The sequence below is a fragment of the Indicator indicator genome, chromosome 30 (assembly GCF_027791375.1).
Source record: "Indicator indicator isolate 239-I01 chromosome 30, UM_Iind_1.1, whole genome shotgun sequence".
Classification (NCBI taxonomy): Eukaryota; Metazoa; Chordata; class Aves; order Piciformes; family Indicatoridae; genus Indicator; species Indicator indicator.
Genome location: NC_072039.1, coordinates 3950480 through 3970249, shown reverse-complemented (window position 1 = coordinate 3970249; position 19770 = coordinate 3950480). Strand labels below are relative to the sequence as shown.

At 55.9% G+C, this 19770-nt stretch overlaps 2 protein-coding genes across 2 annotated transcripts; both read right to left on the bottom strand.

Annotated features, from left to right (window-relative positions):
• Positions 1-185: 185 nt before the first annotated feature.
• On the bottom strand, positions 186-7437 carry LOC128977068 (multidrug and toxin extrusion protein 1-like). Its single transcript, XM_054394536.1, has 19 exons — positions 7285-7437; positions 7052-7189; positions 6798-6977; positions 6603-6704; positions 6342-6410; positions 5934-6082; positions 5774-5816; positions 5618-5662; positions 5172-5269; positions 4902-4999; positions 4235-4348; positions 4030-4097; positions 3658-3766; positions 3400-3475; positions 3251-3320; positions 2788-2920; positions 2341-2435; positions 762-909; positions 186-406 (listed from the first exon to the last, which is right to left on the bottom strand). The coding sequence occupies exons 1-19, from the start codon at positions 7435-7437 to the stop codon at positions 186-188; spliced, it is 2109 nt and encodes a 702-aa protein (XP_054250511.1).
• Positions 7438-8820: 1383 nt separating this feature from the next.
• LOC128977067 (multidrug and toxin extrusion protein 2-like) lies at positions 8821-17970 on the bottom strand. The gene is made up of 17 exons (XM_054394535.1): positions 17860-17970; positions 15873-15974; positions 15280-15348; positions 14779-14927; positions 14583-14625; positions 13861-13905; positions 13393-13490; positions 13048-13145; positions 12604-12717; positions 12322-12389; positions 11954-12062; positions 11430-11505; positions 11034-11103; positions 10299-10431; positions 9773-9867; positions 9452-9533; positions 8821-9056 (listed from the first exon to the last, which is right to left on the bottom strand). The coding sequence occupies exons 1-17, from the start codon at positions 17968-17970 to the stop codon at positions 8821-8823; spliced, it is 1698 nt and encodes a 565-aa protein (XP_054250510.1).
• Between the last annotated feature and the right edge of the window lie 1800 nt (positions 17971-19770).

The following is a 19770-nucleotide window of genomic DNA, read 5'->3' as shown; positions in this document are numbered from 1 at the left end:
TGGGGCAGCCACAGGACCCATTCCTGAGCGGAGGCTGAGCAGATGCTGCCAAATCCAGGTGAGGGCCCTTTGGCTCCCATGGGACAGGTGTGTGCTGGATTCTCTCACTCGCCAGGCTGTGCTTTGAGAGTCCACCCATCAGGAGGGGCTGCTGCCCCCAGAGTCCCCACAGTCCCTGGTGCCAGTCAGTCTTTGCTGGTCATCAGCTTTATGACGATGCCAAGGGCAAACACCCCAAGGGCTGCAGCTGCTGCCAGCCCGCGCCGGATGATCAGCTCCTTGGTGACCACGGTGGTGGCTGGATAGGATGTGGCAAGTGTGACTTCCTGGGGGTCCAGCTGGTACCTTGGTCCCTCCATCTTGGTGATGCCCGTGAGTGTGACGCCGTTTTGTGCGTCCCATCCTGCTACAAGGAGAATGGGGCAGCCTCACTGGGGGCTGCTGGGGGGATTGAAGGGTTTCTTGGAGGGTATTGTCTGAAAGCAGGTTATGAGCAGCCCAGAGCATGGAGATCCCCAGTCCTTGATAGAGCTTCGGTGGGACCTGGTGTCTACAAGGTGAGAACTGCCCAGGGTGCCCTGTCCCTCACCAGCCTCCATCACTCTCCCCAGCCCACCCTTGTGGTCACTGTCTTCTCAGTACCTGTGGGCATCACCAGCACTATGTTGCACCCCCATTTCGTGGGCTTGTTCCTCGCTTATGTGAATCCTTAGAGAGCCTTCTTGGACCCAAACCCACCATCACCCAGCTCCTAGCCATACCTACACAGCCTTGCACAACCTTGGTGGGGGGGTAAGCGTGGGGCAGTGGGGCTGGCTTCATGTCGGAGGGAAGCTCCTTGCAGGAGGGTTCAGGGCCTGGGTTCAGCTCCTCTGGCAGTGACTGGGTCACTCCTGCACGGCGCTGAGCCTGGGGAAGGGAAATATGATGGATTTAGCACATGGAGCAGGAAATCCCCACAGAGGACAGGGCTCATCAGTTGGCAGCTGAAAGATAGCTGAGAGAGATGCTGGCTGGTGGGAACCCCAGAGCTGTCTGGGCACAAGGTGGTGCTCAGGACTGCAGGGTTGAAGTTCACTTCATCTGCTTTGAGCTTCATAACCCTGACCAAGGGTGGCACAAGGTGCAAAAAGAAACCTCGAGGTCACTGAGTACACGTGGGAGGGAGCTGAATACAGGGATGAGGCCACAGTCACAGGAGCACTGGGTTTGGGTTTGCTGGGAACACTGGAAGACAGCCCTTGGCAGTGCTGCTCCTTGGGATGCAGGCCATGATGCTGCCTTATCCTGCTGTCATCCCAGCTGGAGGTGCTGAGGCCCTTCCCACTGCAGAGGACGGTGCCATGTGCACAATGCCATGAGCACAGCGCCATGAGCATGGCACTAGGAGCACAACGCCAGGAGCTCAGTGCTATGAGCATGACACTAGGAGCGCAGCACCAGGAGCGCAGTGCCATGAGCACAGCACCATGAGCACAGTGTCATGAGCACGACACCAGGAGCGCAGTGCCATGAGCACAGCACCATGAGCGCAGTGTCATGAGCACGACACCAGGAGCGCAGTGCCATGAGCACAGCACCATGAGCACAGTGTCATGAGCACAACACCAGGAGCGCAGTGCCATGAGCACAGCACCATGAGCGCAGTGCCATGAGCACGACACCAGGAGCGCAGTGCCATGAGCACAGCACCAGGAGCGCAGTGCCATGAGCTTGACACCAGGAGCGCAGTGCCAGGAGCGCAGTGCCATGAGCACGACACCAGGAGCGCAGCGCCATGAGCACAGCACCAGGAGCGCAGCGCCATGAGCACGACACCAGGAGCGCAGCGCCATGAGCACGACACCAGGAGCGCAGTGCCATGAGCACGACACCAGGAGCGCAGTGCCATGAGCACGACACCAGGAGCGCAGCGCCATGAGCACAGCACCAGGAGCGCAGCGCCATGAGCACGACACCAGGAGCGCAGCGCCATGAGCACGACACCAGGAGCACAGTGCCATGAGCTTGACACCAGGAGCGCAGCGCCATGAGCACGACACCAGGAGCGCAGTGCCATGAGCACGACACCAGGAGCGCAGTGCCATGAGCTTGACACCAGGAGCGCAGCGCCATGAGCACGACACCAGGAGCACAGTGCCATGAGCTTGACACCAGGAGCGCAGCGCCATGAGCACGACACCAGGAGCGCAGCGCCATGAGCACAGCACCAGGAGCGCAGCGCCATGAGCACAGCACCAGGAGCGCAGCGCCATGAGCACGACACCAGGAGCGCAGTGCCATGAGCACAGCACCAGGAGCGCAGCGCCATGAGCACAGCACCAGGAGCACAGCGCTTACCTCCTCGGCTGCCTTCCTCCAGTCCATGCGGCAGATGTAGACGATGAAGGAGGTGCAGAGCAGGGAGACACAGGCCAGCATGCCGAGCCACAGACCTGCAGAGGGCACGCCAGGGTCAGCCGGGTGCCATGGCAGAGCAAACCCAACCGAGCTGGTGAGCCCAGAGAGGGAATGTCACTGAGGTCAGCAGGGACACAGGGGCAGGGGGTGGCTGTGGGCCTGTGCTGTGGGGCTGCCTGGCAGAGCTGGCCGTGGTTGCTTTTTCCCAGTGCAATTAGAAGCTGTTGGTAGTTGCAGAGACCAACCCAGTGTGCCCAGCCCCCAGCCAAGCAGGAGGGCAGAGCCAGACAAGGAGGGTCATGAGGAGCCAGGAGTGGAGCCAGGGGAGCCACATCTGTCTCCAAGGGGCTTGGGGACATGCAGAGTTGCATGCCCTTGGGTGAGTACCTATGACTCCAATTCTGGCCACGAACAGCAGCACAGCTGCCAGGGGCAGGCCCACACCATAGTAGCCCACGGCATTGAGAATGGCACCGAATTTCTGCTTGCCTATGCCTCTGAGCACCCCGCTGCAGGCACCCTGTGAGGGAGACAGAGAGGGGCTGGGAGCAGGGCTAGGAGCACAGCCTCAGCTGAATTCTAGGCTGTGCCATAGCCGGGGGGGGGGGGGGGGGGTGCTGGTGAACCAGCCTGGTGATGAGCCAGCTCCCTGCCTCTGCCCAGCTATTGCTGTGTCCCTGCCCAGTCCTGTGGGTCATCATCTTTTTCTGCACGTGCTGTTTTCTAAGGGGTGGTCCCAGGAGCTCTGCCAGGTCCTGGTCTGTGTGCTGATGCTCACCTGCAGCCTGAGGGACCCTCAACTGACCTGCAGTGCAGCTGATCAAAACCTGCAGCATCCCCAGGGACTTACACACATGGCTTCAAACAAGTGGAAGACAACATAGACAGGTATGACCCAGGCTACCAAGTCGACAATCTCCCTGGCGACAGAGAAAAGCCAACAATTTTTGTTGGGAACAAAGCTCCATGAGCCGAGGCCAGCAGCTGGGGGTCACTCACTTCTCGTTGGTGAAGATGTATCCCAGCATGTTCCTCGTGGCAGCTAGAATGGCCCCCACAGCTACACAACACACCCCTGAAAAGCAGAGCAAAGCACTGGGCCCAGACTGGCTGTGATGGGGAGCAGCCAGCTGGAGAGAGCAGGGGTAAAAAGGGGACATGGGGGTGTGCCACAGGCAGTGGACTGCAAACGCTCCCTGCTCCTGCTGTGCCTGAAAGGGGTCCAGCAAAGGCTTCCTGGCACAAGGGTGGCCTGACCTGTGCAGAGCAGGCTGGTGGAGGAAGATCTCTTGGCTGTCTCGAAGTCACCAGCACCCAACGCGTTCCCCACCTGCACGCTGGCAGCTGTGCCAAGCCCCAGAGGGATCTGTAACCACAAGGCTGAGGATCACCTCTGTCCCTGGATAACAGAGTCATCGCTGTGCCCAGCAATGGTGACAGGAGACAGCAGAGCAACCACCCAGCAAAGAGGGGGACAGAGCTCAGGATTTAATTTAAAACATCTCTATAGGAAGGCAGGAAGGAGCAGGAAGAGGCTGATGTGCAGTTGGGGAAGAGCAAGCTTTGCTGGAGTTGATTTTGGCTGGGTGTCTGTCCCAGAACTCTCTCTAGGGAGCCCCCAGCCCTTACCATGAAAGCAACCACAGACACCTCGTAGATGATGGACTGTGCAGAGAGCTCTACGACGCTCAGCAGGCCTGGGGCAGAGAAGAGAGTCAGCGCTGGGTGTGGGTGCCCCATGGAGAGCTGCTCTCAGCCCCCGTGACTACTGCTGATGCTGCTCTGGCTCACACTCTGTCCACCTCCTTGCAGCTCCCCCCTGACCTCCACTGACCTATCAAGAAGCTCCCAATTTCGTAAGTCCACCACTCAATGCACATCATGAGCATGCTGGGGATAGCCAGGGCGGTGAAGCTGTCCCACTCCAGCAGGCACTCGCTGGACCAGCCTGAGGAGAGGAGAAATGTCACTGATGGATGACCAGACCAGCCACATGTTACATCCTTGAGAGCATCCAAGACATCTAGAAGTGTCATTCCTCTCTACAGAGCCAGCAAGACAACACTCCTCAGCTTCACAGGACCTCCAGCAGCACATGCACACTCTGCTGATGCCATCCTGTGGGCCACAGAGCAGTGCAACCCTCAGCTCATCTCTCCTGGAGCAGAGTGCCTGAGGACACCCTCGTGCTTACGTCAGCACCCATCCAGCTTTGGGGCTGACCCCTACTGAGGCTCAGAAAGATTCACTTCTCCAGAATTAAAGTTTCCTGCCCAGTACAGTGTCCTGCCAGCGCTGGCACGTGATGTGCTGCCACCGAAGCAGCGCTCCCACGGCATCCTGGCCTGAGGTTAATGTTTCACCATCAGGACTAACAAAATTCACCTCGTGGATGTGGTGGAAGATTCACAAACACTCGAGTGACACAGAGGCACACAAGAACACAAGACCCAGAGGCAGCTGGGAAGATGATGTCCTTACCTGCCCAGAGATGTCCTTACCTGCCCAGGTCTTCACATGGAGTTTCCTGCCCACGATGTAGAGGAACAAGAAGATGGCTTGTGCATACTGAGCAGCCGTGTTGGCCCAGGCAGACCCCCTGAAAGGACAGGAGAAAGGTCGTTGGCACCCTGTGTGTGCTCAGGGTGCCAAAGCATAACGCCCTGCTGTGCCCCCAGGAGGGCCTGGTGGTGCTGACTTCCCCAAGGAGTCCCTTTCCTGTTGTCAGGTGTCCTGTTTACCCATCTGTGGGACATGGATGTGCTACTCACGTGATGCCCAAGTGGAAGACGTAGAGGAAGACACAGTTTGCGATCACGTTGACAACGTTGCCAATGATCCCACTCAGCACCAGTGGCCACATGATCATCTGCAAAGAGCAGGAGATGGAGGCTATGGTGCCTTCACAAAGGCTACTGGAGACAGGTGAGAAGGTCTCTGACAACTCCAAGCTTAGCAGCTTCCCCAGCCAAAAAAGTGAACTTCTGATGGTGTCTACTGCTTGTAAAATGAATGTGTTGGAGGTAAATCCCTGACATGGGGATGTATGAAGGGAGGTCCATCAGCAGGTGGGTACAGCTGGCTGTGGGATGGGTGATCTTCAGGGTCAAAGCTGCTCCAGGGTATCCAGCATAGAGAAACACTGCCTCACCACCAGCAATGGTGAGCACGAAAACCCTGGGAGCATGGTTGGAGCTGTGGGGGCTGCAGGACCCACCTGGTTCTGCAGGTATCTTGTCTCCAGGTTATACAGGAAAACAGCCTAGAAAAGGAAATGGGGGGTGAGATGAAGCTGTGCTGCTGCAGTGGAAAAGAGGAGCAGGATGGTGGTTCCTGTGCCTGACCAGCACCCAGGATGCCCACAGGGACTCACCGGGAGAGCAGGGACAAAGGCCATCACATAGTGCTGGGTTAACCTGGGGGAAGAGGAGAGGCATGGCTAACGAAGGGCCATGGCAGCAGCCACCCTCCCTGCAGCCCCACCGTGCCAGGAGGGACGAGGCAGTGGTGTCAGGGCCACAGCACCACCCGACCTGGAGACCTCGGGGTCCTGGTGGATGAGGAGCAGCAGCTGCTCGATGTTGATGAGGATGGCACAGCAGGGGAAGCAGCAGAGAAGGATGATGAGGGTGGCACGCTGCAGAATCACCCCCACACGCAGCAGGTTCTTGCTGCCATAGGTCTGCAGGGTGGGAGGACGGTGGTGAGCTCTGCTGTGCTGGCAGCACACCAATGCTGGAGGGGACGGGGACCCCGTGGAGCAGCTCTGACCACCCCGGAGACCACCCAGGGGAGGGATTTGGTCCTTCAAGGGGAGCACAGAGCTGCCTGGGGCAGGATTGCTGCTTGAAGACAAGGTTCTGCAGCTTTTAGGTGCAGCCAGGGCTCTGGTACTGGAAAACCTCTTGTCCTCAGGACAAGTTCCAGCATCTCTTACCCACCTGTGATATTAGAGTGTCACATGCTGAAGACAAACCATAGCCTACAGAGATGGCAGTGACATTTATAACCTGGAAAGAGGAATTGGAAAAACAAAGAGCAAATGTGAGCACTGACGATTTATAGGGAGGGGGAGAGGCTAAAGGAAAGGTGGGAGTCTGAATTCTCCTCCGTCCTTGTCTACCTCCTTTCCCACATCCCATCCCAGTACCAGCGGGCGGCAGCTGGTGCTCAGCGCCGGGGCAGCCCCCAGGAATGCTTACAGCGATGGCCAGCGTGACAGAGGCCAGCTCGACTTTGCCCAGGTGGCCGCAGAATATGGAACTGACCAGGTGTATGAGGAAGATCAGCAGCTGGATCAGGATCTAAGTGTAGGGAAGAGGAGAAGCGAAGGACAGAGACGGAGGTGAGCAGGGGTGGCTATGTTGGGGGAAGCTCTCCCTTCCCGTGGTCCTTACCAGTGGCCCCGCCAGCACCAGCAGGTTCTTCGTGTCCTCCCAAAAGTTGTCCGGGACCAGGCGCTGCAACCCGCGGCGCTTCTTCCTGCTGCTGCAGGCGAGGGGCTCCTGCTGGCCGGCAGCCGTGGCCTCGCTCAAGCAGTTCTCCTCAGGGGCGTTCGTCTGCTTCATGCTGCCGCTCTGCCAGGGAGTGAAACAAGGCTCTTCCTCTGCACTCTGTTAAAACCTCTCTGCCAGGGTGAGCAATGTGTAACCACGGCAGGGTGAACTTCAGCCGGGGCCGGGCGAGCCACCGACGTGCTGCCGGCAGCGGCGCTGGTGATGGGCAGCGCAGCCAGGGGGTCACGGCAGGGCACGGAGCTGAGCAGCCCCACTGAGGGTCCTGTGCATGGCTGTGGGCAGCACGGGGAAGCCCAGATGTGTAGTGCAAGGCTTGAGCCAGGGTAGGGGCTGAGCCTTCCAGAATTGTTCCCACGAGCCCTCCTACCTTTCTCACGCTTGGGTGCAGCGCTGGCTGGTGGGCTGCAGGGTTGGGCTCCTCTGCCAGCGGTGCTGGAGGATTCGTGGGGCTGTGTGCGGTCTCCCGTGAGCTGCTGCCGGCAGTGGCAGGGCCACTGCCTGACTCAGCCCCTCTCATCATGGTGTGGTGGTGGCCAAGGCAAGCCGGCTCGATTGGCTTCATCTGTCAGCACCGCAGCGTCGGGTTTCACTGGCAGCACTCCACCAGGCCAAATATAGCATCTTGCCTTGGCCCACACAGGGAAGGTGGAGGGGAGCTGCTGGTGTGGTGCAGATCTTCTCCTGCACAGAGCAGGAGGTGGGCTGGGGTTGCCCATGGGGCAGAGCAATGCAGGCTTCCTCCTCTTCCCAGGCTCTCATCCAAAACCTACTAGGATGCTGTGCAGAGGCTGCTGAGGTCAGGGCTGGTGCTATTTCACACTCCTTTATGTCCCATCTTTTCCTTCCCAGCCCAACAGCAAACAGCACTGTGTGCCAGGACAGCTTGTGGCATGGACCAGCCATGCATGGGATTTACCTCCAACTGAACATGGGCCACACCACCAGGGTCCTGCTGCTGCCACACAGCTGCAGGGCCAGAGGGGCTAAGCACTGGGCAGACGTGAACAGGCACTGCTGGGGCATTACATTAAGACTGATGGTGACTCCTTGGTGACTCTGTAGGGTTGTGCATCAACCTCTCCGGTGTGGCTCAGCAAGGGTGTAGGAGCAATCAAGGTGCAAAGCCGCTGGTTTTGTACCCGAGGGGAGCAGTGTGCTCCATGAGCACAGCTAAAACAGGCCCAGGAGGTGGAGGCTATGCCTTTTGCAAGCCCATCCTGCTGCACAAACCAGGCACATGTTTCTCCTCCAACAGCTCAGTCGTGCCCATGGCCAGGGTCACACTCACACCATGTTAACAGCTCAACATTTACTCAGAAAACTTTATTGTATCAAAATCCCACCTTACAAAAGTGCAAAGAAGAGTTGCTTTAGGCCCTGTGCCTCCCAAACAGCAGGGAGAGCAGGGCCAGCAGCCAGCACCTCATGCCCCAGCAGCAGTCAGAGGAGTTAGCCAGCTTCCAACAACATCAGTCTGGCTCTGTGCTGCTGCAGCAGTAGCAAGTGGGTTCTGCCACACCAAGGTGCAGGTACAGACTGGTGCTGTGGGCAGCAAGAGCCTCTGCCATTAGCAAATGGCACAGGCAAACACCCCCAGGGAGGAGGATGCAGGGCAGCAGCACACAATCCCCCTCTCCTTTCCAGGCCAGCCCCAGGATCCACTCCCACCTATGCCAAGTGACATCCCAGTGCAGTGCAGGAGAGGAACCAGCTCTCGGGCACTTCCTCCGTGGTGGCACACCCCTCACCCTCCTTTAGGAACACTACATGTGGGATAAAATGTTGTGAGTTAACCAGAAACAGAGCAAAGTTCCTCTTTACAAGGAACTGAGGGGGAATTCCTTCCCTCACACCATTCTCCTGGGACTCCTGCTCTGAGCACAGCTCTCCAGTGTCCCTGGTTCTAGCCATTGCCAGTCAGCAGCCGCACCAGCACGCCCACCAGCAGGACAGCCACGGCAGCAGCAGCAGCCAGCACTCGACGGATGAGCACAGCCTTCCACACCACAGCAGGAGGAGCAGGGATGACAACCAGCTCCTCTTGTGTGATGAGCTGCTGGTCAGGTTGCCTCTCGCCTCCCACCATGCTCTCAGGCAGGACCACAGTGTCCACAGTGTCTGTGTCCACGGAGACGTAATCTGGGTAAGAGAAAGGGGAGTGCTGCAGGGAAGCTGAGTTCTAATGTCAAGGCAGCCCAGTCTGATGCTGCACAAACACCAGTGACAGCCCTGAGGGTCCTTTTCCAAGGCTCAGGGAGACTGGAACATGCCACAGCAAAGTGGCACGTGTTCCCAGGTAAGGCAGGTGCTGTCTGGCAGTCCAGGGTCTCCCCTGGAGCAGCCAAGGACAGTGACAGGGGTCATGGAGTATCCTATGCCCCATTACTAAGTGCCACTGTCTGGGGACAAGCAGCAGCCCCTGTACTCTTCCCAGTCACCTGGGCCTGCAGGACAGACATGGCTGCCACAACTCTGAAGGAAGGGCTGGGTGAAGAATTCAGGCTCCCTCCCTGTTGTCAGGCCTGGTTACATACCCACAGCAGATGCTTTGTTAGAAGCTGGGCCACTGGAGTTCACATCTTCCAGTTGTTTTTTCAGTCCAGCTCGGACCTGAGCCTAAAAACACGTGGAAGAGTTGCTGTTCCCAGAAGTGGGTGTCCTGCCCAGCCAAGCAAACCTGAGCCTCTTCCCTCCACTCTCCCAAAGCAAGCAGATGCAGCACTAAATTGCTCCTCTGTGACAGGACAGGGATAGATCCAGTTGCCCTTTTGCCTCTCCCCAGAGAGCTGTGGCATTGTGCAGGGACAGGAGCTCAATACCTTTCAGAAGTCACTAGAGAGAAGTTCAAGTCTCACCTCTTCTGCAGCTTTCTTCCAGTCCATGCGCATGACAAAAGCGAAGAAGGAAAGGGCTTGCAAAGAGATACAAACAATCATCCCCACCCAGAGACCTGCAGCAATGTAAAGGTAAGTCAGGGAGGGCTTGAGAAAAGCTTGGTTTTGCCAAAATTCCTGTGTGGGCTGCCCTGGGTGATTCTACTCTGCCAGGGGGTTGGACTCAATCTCTGGAGGTCCCATCCTACCCCTAACATTCTTTGATTGTGTGATTTCAGTGGGCTCAGACTATTGTCCCATGTCTCAACGGAAGAGGAAACAGCTCCTGAGGGGTCCTATGCTGTGAGCAAGCCTGGATATGCTGGGACATGTCAGCCCCTTTGGATGGAGGTTACTCAGAGCCTCAGCTTAACACCTCAGTGTGCAATTCAGTCCCACCCTTACAAAGGAAGATCTGAGCACAAGCTCCAGGGCTGAGTTCAGGGCGCAGGGTTTGGCCCAACAGCAGTGCTGGCAGCTTATGATGCCAGCTGGAGGCCACACGTACCTAAGACCCCCATCTTAGCTGCAAACATCAGGGAGAGGCCGATGGGCAGGCCGATGCCATAGTAGCCGACGGCGTTGGCGATGGCACCGACCTTCTGCTTGCCGGTGCCCCGCAGCACCCCGCCACAGGTCGCCTAGGGAAAGGAAGCATAGCACAGGAGCTCGGGGGTATGGCACAGCCCTGTGAATAGCTGGGACTCTATGAGCTTAAAGGTCTTTTCCATAGGGGAGCCCTCTTGCAAAGCCAAGAGGAACCAAAGCCACAGCACAGCTCTTACTGTTCCAGCTGCCAACCAAGGCACAGAACACAGAGCTGGCTGCAGACACCAAGAGGCATGCCAGCAGACCCCACAGTGCCTTCCACACTCCCTGGGTCCCTCTCCCAGGGGGATGACAGGAGGAAACATGCTGGAATCACTGTCTAATGAGCTGTATGAGCACTCCTGCCTTGCTGGGAGTAGCTGATGGCTCTGAAGGTCCAGCTCTGACAAGCTAATAAAAAGCTGAAGCCTTGCCAGGGGAAAAGAGGGAGAAAGCACTGGCAGCAATGCCAGTGGGCAACTATAAGCACAGGGGATGCTGAGGAGCTACAGGTAATGAAAGCAGCTGCTTGGACAGTTGATCAGTTTGCTTCTCTGTCATTTTAACAGACCAAGAGTGAGCTACAGGCAGCTTTGCACTCTCCACTGCACCCCAGCCTGCAGCCAGGAATCGCTCCATGCTCTGCAATACTCACTGCTGTCGCGTCAAACAAGTGGAACGGAGCAAAGATGACCATGACTTTGGACACCAAGACAACGATTTCCCTGTTGGGCAGAGGTACACACCAATCAGGCAAAGCAGCACAGCCAAGGAACCCTGGTTCTGACCTATCTCCCTTGGCCAGCTGCAAAGCCTGATCCCAGCCCATGAGACCTGTGGGGATGTGTGCAGCTTGGGTACCACCATCACAGTGTCCTTGTGTCAGCAGCATCTGTGCTGCCCAGGACACCAGGCAGGAAGGAGGAACCTTTGGGCAACATGTTTGCCAGAGGGAGGTTTATGCACTCTACCTGTTAGCAGCTTCTAAGCAGCTCCTGGGATATAAATCATATCCTCCAAGTTAAGAACAGTCAAAAAGTTGTTAACCCACCTGTCACTGGTGAAGATGTATCCCACCACGTCCTTTAGGGTTCCTAGCAACACTGCAACCACCACAGCAAAAACTTCTGAAAGAAAAAGAAGTTGTCAAATTGCTTGTCTCAAGGGCAGCACATCCTGCTCCTGACCTGGGCTCACACCTCAGGAGCTTCATGTGATGGAGACTGGACTTGGCTGACCTCCAAGTGATATTGCAGTAGAGGACAAGTCTGTTTTCCTCACTTTCTCTCCAGATAAAGGGTTCCCATCTAACAGACACAGCATCTTGCAGGACCAATGCTCCCCCCCTCTACCTTCTGGAGGTGGAGGACAGAATACTAAATTGCATGTTCAACTACCAGAGCCTTTGCACCAGGCTCCTAACAGAAAAGAGGAGCCAGTCTCACCTTCCCTACCCAATGGGTTCCAAACAAGTGGGTCTGGGTTTCCAGGGGGAGGTTCCCAGCCCTGTGAGAGGGGAACTGAACCATTTGCTGATAACTGCCCTTTATTCCTTTCTGCAAGACCTGGGCTGACCTGCACACAGCAGTGCGGTGATGCAGGAGGTCTTGGCTTGCACAGCATCCCCAGATCCCAAGGCATTGCCCACTCTGACACTTGCAGCCACACTGAAGCCCAGAGGCACCTGAGTAGCAGAAGACAAGGAGTTGAGTGACAACAGCCTGCAGTAATTCTCTTCTTCCTCAGCAGAGAATTTAGGGCAAATCGGCATTGCTGCAGTAAAGGGATTTTCCATCTGCAGCCCACTCCTGGGCATGCAGCTGCACAGCAGGTCTGAGAGTCATCACCTGCCTGGCACCATCTCCAGATTCCCAGCCCTGCTTCCCTCCTCAGCCTTCATCTGTAGGGCCATTGTTTGTGGGATCCCCCCAGGATGCCCTTACCATGTATGCTGCAGAGGACAGCTCATAGATGACAGACTGTGCACCCAGCTCCACCACACTGAGCAGCCCTGGAAAAGAGTCACCAGTTTCTTCATCAGGTCAGAACTAAACCTTCTCCTTTGCTGACAAGCAGGCAGTGACTACAGGGTTCTCATCTAGCACATGCAGCATCCTACAGGAAAGGAGGCTGCTCATAGGAGGTGCTCTGAGGACACACTCAAGAGTCAGCCATGGCTGGAAAATCATCTGTTGAACCAGAGGAAAAAGAGGATTTGGACTCACCTGCCAAGAAGCTCCCAATCTCAAAAGTCCACCATTCAATACACATCATGAGCATGCCAGGAACTGCCAGATGGATAAATGAGCCCCAGTCCAGGAGGCAGTCCCTGGTCCAACCTGCAATAATGAGGAGGTGAAGCAAAATGAATGCATGTTCTCACTCTCCCTCAACAAGAGAAGTGATATGCTCTTCTGGATGCTCCCTGAGGACAATCACCACCACAGCTCACAAGATATCAGCCTGGTCTTGCTGCTGTACCATGCTGCATTCCTGAGACAGGATGATCAACAAGAATGTGCTTGGTGCTACAGTAAAGGTGTTGAGGCCATGGCTGCAGCACCTTTGTGCTGTGAGGGAATGGTAATCCTTTTGGCAGGTGCTGAGGACAGTGCCGAATCCCCAGGGCCAGACGTTGCCATCTTGGAGGATTAAGCTATGAACGATACCTCCCCAGGTCTCCACATGGATCTTCTTCCACCACACGTAAAGGAAGAGGAGGATGGCCTGGGTGTACTGAGAAACTGTGTTAGCCCAGGCAGAGCCCCTGGGGAGAGAGACAGGCAGGTTACAAAAGACATCCTCCCCAGCCTCCTCAGCTACAGCAGGAGAAACCTGGTGGCACCCATACAAGCCTTGCTGCAGGTATGGGGCAGTTCCCTCCAGCCTTATCTCTCCAGGCTGGTTGGCTGAGTGCAGAGCGTGGCAGAACTGGGCACCCAGGACACCTCCCACAGGCCTGAGCAAACCCCTGCACCCAGGGAGAGGTTGTCACCACCTCTGCTCACACTTACACCATGCCCAGCTTCAGTGCATGAAGGAAGAAGGCGTTCATGGCCACATTGAGGATGTTGGCTGCAATCCCTGTCAACACCTGAGGCAAAATGATCGCCTGGAAGCCAAGGAGAGACTTTGGAGTTTGCTTCCCCAGCAGTGCCCAAGCCCCATCTAGTGAACAAATCAATGCCCAAGGAGAAAGCCAAGAAAGCAGCTCCTGTCTCAGGTAAAGCTGTATTGTGTTAGACCTCAGAAGGCTCAGGAGCTTATGCAATCAACTCAATGCAGAGCTGGGAGGCAGCAATGGGGAAATGGAGCCAACTAAGGGTGGTTCCCATCAGCTCTACCTGCCCTGCAGGGCGTGGTTGGGGGCTGTGCATCACACAGCTTTCCCCAGGACAGGATGAACTTAGATCCCCAACTTTATACAAGTTCCTAGGAATACCTTTAATGTGTGGCCCAGAAACTGGCTAGGTATACAATACCTGACTTAGTAAATATCTTGTCTGCAGCTGGTACAGGAATGCTGCCTGCAAAAGTCAGGATTCATTTCATCAGCACCACCACACTATGGATCAGCAGCCAGCTACTGTTCACCACTCACAGACAGGTCCTTCCCTCAGCTCCCCACATTGCCTTCTCAGGATGCCCCAGCCAGACACACTGCCCAACACCCTGCCTCTCTGCTCTGGTTCAAGCACTGCCTGCACCCAAAGCCAAAAGTAACAAAAAGCACCTCCCATTCCTACTGGGCAGAGAGAGATCAGTCTCCATATGGGAAATCTATCAGCACAAGAATTCCTGGAAACCCTGGAAGAAAGGATTTACCTGCAGCCCCTGTTTCCCAGGGTACTGCTCCCTGGCTTAGAGGAAGCAGAGTAAAGCCAGGAGCCCAGCAGCTATGACTGTGTGCTACCAGCAAGGTGCAGCCTTTATCTCAGAGCGAGCTCTGGAGCCTCTGGTTCCAACGTCCATCACCAGTTATGTGCTGTGCAGAGACTGCTGTGCAGTCAAAGCCTTTGCAGGATAAGAGCATGTTTGCTGGGCCAGAAGCTGCTGGCCAGAGCACATCTGTTAAGGGCCAAGGCGCATATTGCAAAACTCTAACCCCATGCTGTTCTGTGATCTACACAGGGAAGACCCTCCCTCCTTTGACATGATGTTAGTGAGGGATAGAGAGCTTCTAACAGCTTTAGCAGCAACTTACAGGAAGAGCTGGAATAAAGATCATCACGTAGACTTGAGTTAGCCTGGAAGGAGAGTTGTTTCCTCAGTTAACAACACAGCAAAGCAAGAGCCAAGCCAAGCAGCGTTGCGCTCAAGCTTCACAGAGCCTTGGTTTCAACACTACATGGCAGCCCAGACAAATGCCTGGTCCAGAAGGGCTTGGTCTCATCCCTGACCTGGAGACCTCGGGGTCTTGATGGATGAGCAGGAGGATCTGCTCGGTGTTGACGAAGAGGGCCCAGCAAGGGAAGCAGCACAGCAGCAGGATGAGGATTGCCCGCTGCAGGATGGTGCCCACCTGCTTCAGGTTCTTGCCACCGTACGTCTGAGCCAAGAGAGAAGACCAAGGGGAGTGCCACAGGAAACCAAAGGGGCTGTGCAGATGCTCAGGAGCCAGGGCAGCAAGGGGCTGATTCGATGCATTTCCCATGCCCTGCAGTGGCTAATGCCAAGCTGGTAGGGTTTAACGGGCTCTCAGGTGGGTATCACGGCCCCTTCCTGTGCAGGCATGACCAGGGCTCCTTGGGAGCTGCAGGGCAGGACCAGGCTCCAGCTCTGCTGGCTGTAAGCTGCCATCCTTCCACCCTTTGTGCTCAGATCACACTGCACAGGAGACAAAACACCAACTGAAGCCCGTTAGGCAGGGTTCAGTCAGGAAAGGAGGAGCTGCTACTGACCTGAGACATCAGCGTATCGCATGCTGAGGCTAAACCAGACCCGATGGAGATGCCTGTCACATTGATAACCTGCAGGAGAAACAAAGGACTTTGGTTCCAAGGGAGTGTGGCAGGGGACCTGGCACAAAGCACTCTGTCCCTCCCAGCTGGGTGGGGAGACAGTTCTGCTACAAGGTTTTGGGAAGTGTTCAGCCCTTCACTATTTTTCAGAATAACACATTCTTATTACCTAAATAGTCTGTTCTGTCCTCTGGTGTGGAAAAGGATCTTCCAGCAAGAGGTAAATATCTAAAGGACCACAAACAGTGCTGCTCCTAGCCACATCCACACCCCCAGCTCAGGCAGGTCCAGAGAGCTGGTCACAGGCTCCAGCTCCCTGCCCAGACCACTGATTGCTCAGTTCCCATCTCTTGCCTGAGCTCACAGGAAAGGAAAGAACATTTTAGTGGCTACCATGTTTGCATTGCATCAGGCTGTGCCTACACACAGGGTCCTCACATACACATCCCTACAGGTTTTGGGTTCTTTCTTCTCTTTTGATGATACTTAATTTGTCTGTTTTAAATCAAAGGGAATCAAAAGGGAATACATACAGACACTGCCAGCGTCACAGCATCCAGCTCAGCTTTCCCCAGGTGACCACAGAAGATGGAGCTGACCACACTGATCAGGAGCCCCAGCAGTTGGGCAACAAACTAGGATGGGAGGAGAAGAAGATGGTGAGGTAAGCACCCATTAGGGCTTGAGGAACACCAACCCTCCCCAGGAGCTGGACTATGAACAGCTGGGTTTCCTGGTGTCAGCACAATGCCTCACCTTGAGGCCTGGGCTCTGCTGTCCTGGGAACCCATCCCTGCTCACCAGTGACAGCTGGGGCAGAGAAGCCAGCTCTAGGACTCATGCAGGCTCGCAGTGGCTTTGTCTTTCAAAGAAGACCTCTACCTGACCTGTGGTATTTTGGCGTTAGGCAGCCAACATAGCAGATGACCTTGTTTGCATGGGACTTAACAGCTTCACTAGAAATCCTCTTTTCTAGGAGGAAAGATGCAGAGAGGGGGGGAAATTAAAAAATCCTAATGCTTTTCCACACTTCTGTGTGTCTGGGGAAAACTCCTCTCCCAAACTGCAGTGTCCTCTCCTTGTAGAGAGACATCAGGGCCAGCATGCTTGTTCCTCACCAGGGTCTACAGCAAGGCTAACGATGCTGTAGCAGAGATTATACTCCAGACCTTGTTTTCCCTTGGCAAGGGCACAGTTCCTCCACAAGCATCCAAGGCACAGAACTGTGCCACAGCCAGAACCAGGTGGCAGGAGTAAGAAATATTTATACCCACTAAGGGGTAGGCACAGCTAGGGACCATGCCCAGGATCTGCTCATGCTCCTTTATCCCCAACAGCTGGCAAGCTGAGAGCCCAGTGCTGCTGGGGAATCAGCTCCTGGGGGGTCAGAGGAAGAACAGAACAAAAACTTCTCTTCAGACCTCCTGCTGCTGCCTGCAGATGCAGTCCTTCTGCCAGGCCTGGGCATGTTTGACCTGCTGCTGTGAATAATTCCCATAGGAGGGGTTTGTACCTCCATGGTTGTTCTAGCACAGGGTTTGAGATGAAATAGGTATTAATTAATGACAGTTACAGGTTTGGTTTTGAGGTTCTCTGTGCACACAAAGAAGTTCTGCCATAGCTGGAAGGGTTGAGGGAACTGAGCTAGGGCTGCTGTGTTCAGCTACAGAAACTGAAACCCATCCAGCTTCCTCTGCTGCCTGATCACAGCAGGTCAGTGCTTTGATGTCAGGGAGGACCTCTCTGAGTTCATCAGTTGGTACTTATTTACTGGATAGAGTAGAAAATTCAAAGCACAGAACTTCACAGAGAATGGCTTCAGACCAGGGCTGTGGTGCATGCTCCCTTTTGTGGAAGCCTCTGCAAACTGTGCTCTGTGCTGCTCCTTTGGTCCCCGGCTACAAAAAGCTGCATCTCTTTCCAGGCTAACCGCAGCCCAGGGAGGACGTTCAGGCAGAAAGCCAGTGGCGGCCTTTGCACCCAGAGTCTGCTGGAAGAGCTGGCCATGGACTAGCATTAGGCAAGGCAACTTGCTTATCACCCAAGGGCAGTGCACGGGTTTCCCAGGGCAACTTAAGAGCTCGGCCCCCTCCCCAAGCCCACCACCCTTCTTGTTAAAGCCACGCTGGAGCAGGAGGCGTGGACCGAGCTGGACAGCACCAGGGAGTCCTGTAGCGAAGCCTGGGCACGTGGGTGACAACCGAGAAGGGAATGGTGGCGGTGTCCCTCCAGCTGTGCTCTTCCAGCTGTGCCACCAGCAGGCAGGGACTGCGAGAAGGGAGGCACCGGGACCGGGCTAGCCCCCGGCCGGGCGGGAGGGTACCCCGGGCTGCGGAACGGGTAGGAAGAGGCAGCACAGCCGGGGCCCGGGATCTCCTTCCCAGCCCAAGGTACTCGGGGCTGCCTGGCTCCGGCTGCTCATCTCGGCGGCGCGCCCGTTATCCCCCCACCCGCCCTGCCGCGCCGGCGGGCGGGCTTCAGCCCCGGCCCTGTCAGCCCCTCCCTGGCCCCATCTCTCACCACCGGCCCCGCCAGCCGGGCCAGCTCGCAGCTCTCCCGCCGGGCGCCCGCGGGCAGGAGGCGCCGGACGCCCCGCAGGCACCGCGCCGCTGCCGCTGCTGCCGCCGCCATGCGCCGCGCTGCCGCCCGGACGCCCGCCTTATGGGTACGGCCCGGGCCGGCTCCCCGCCCCCGGGGCCGCGGAGCTGCCGCCTGTGGGCGGTGCGGCGTAGCACGGCATAGCGAGTGCAGGGTCCCGCTCCGGGCGAAGGCTTAGGGCTGAAGATCACCCCCGTTCCCCCAGTCTTCGTGCTGCAGATGAGCTTCAGGGACCCCTCCGTGGGGAGGTGGAGCTATGGACTCCGCGCACACACGCGTGTTGGCCAGGGCTGTGGGGCTTTTTGTGGGGATAGAGACACCCCCATGTGAGAGTCACGTGCTGGAGTACCCTTGCATGTGTTGGTGAGGGACCTGGGCTCTGCTGTGTGGGGAGCAGGGACCTGCTGCCTGCAGGAGGATTTGACGACGTGGTCTCGAAAGGTGCCTACAAACCTAAAGCATCCCTCTCTCCTCCTTCCGCCTATCAGCACCTCATGAATTGGATGACCTGCGGATCACCCCCTGAACCCGAGATTCCCACCCAGCAGGCACCCAGCTGCCTCCACAGCACTGGGATGCAGCTGGCAGGGTGCAAAGGTTTGGAGGGGGCTGCAGGTCTCCACATCTGGACTGGGGTGTCAGCAGCTGTGTTTGCCCAGCACCTGGCAAGAGGGAACTTTGGTTTGTGTGGGAGCTGGGGTTGTTACAGGAGTGAAATTCTACCTTTCTTACCTGGAGGTGCTTGTAGTTGTAATCAAATCTATTGCTAATGCATGGAAAATTAGAGTGGAAAATGGGGCTTGGTTTTACAGCTGTTCAAACACTGCCTGGGTGCCATATAGCTGTGGTGTCACCACCCAGCAATGTAAAATCTCATTAATGTTTTACTTACCCTCACATCATGAAAAAAACGTGTGGTGTCAGTAGTGAGTCACAGCTACTCTGATTTCATGTACCATGATGAAATCAAGGTATTTTAGGTCAAAAGAGTGCCTGGTTGTGCTGCAGTCTGGTCTTGAGTTACTCCTGATTTTGGTAGTCAAGGGAGAAAGAGCTACTTGCAAAATTTACCTGCAATGGTTTCTTTGAGAAATGTAGGTTTCAGAGTAGCCAGAGGATTTTATTCACAGATCATAGATTCACAGAATTATTACAGTTGGAAAAGGCTTCTGAGATCATCAAGTCCAATCATCCAGATCACAGGCTGCCCAGGGAAGTGGTGGAGTACCCATCCCTGGAGGGATTTAAAAGATGTGTGGTTCTGGTGCTGAAGGCCATGGTTTAGTGGTGACCTGGCAGTGCTGGGTTAATGGTTGGACTTTGTGATCTTGAAGGTCTTTTCCCATCTAAATGGTTCTGTGATTCTATCACCAAAACCTTTTCACAAATGAGGAAAGAACAACGTAAAGTTCAATATACAGTTTGGGAGCATAGTTTAACTTTGGAATGGTTCCTTTTTCCTTTGGTGGTGTTCTCATCACCAAGACCCAGCCTGGGTGGCAAGGGCCACTCTGATATGCTTCACAGAGGGCATAGGCTGAGCTCTGATAAACACTTTGCTCCTCTCCAATGGGGGAAAGGAGAGCAAGAAACTGACTTGCAGAGTAGAAATAGCCTGGGCCAGTGGTTTCAAACAGACACTTCCAGTCAGATTCTTACAGTGAGGTTTCAGAGACTTGAGAGTCTCAGAGACTTGAGGGTTTCACATCATAGTAGGTAAAGGGCAGCAAGTGTCACTGGTGTTGTCTCCAAATGGCCGGGCTTTGTGCAGGACTTGGTGAGTTGAGGCTACCTCTTCTCTCCATGATGCTTCCCTCCCCTGTAGCCAGCAGA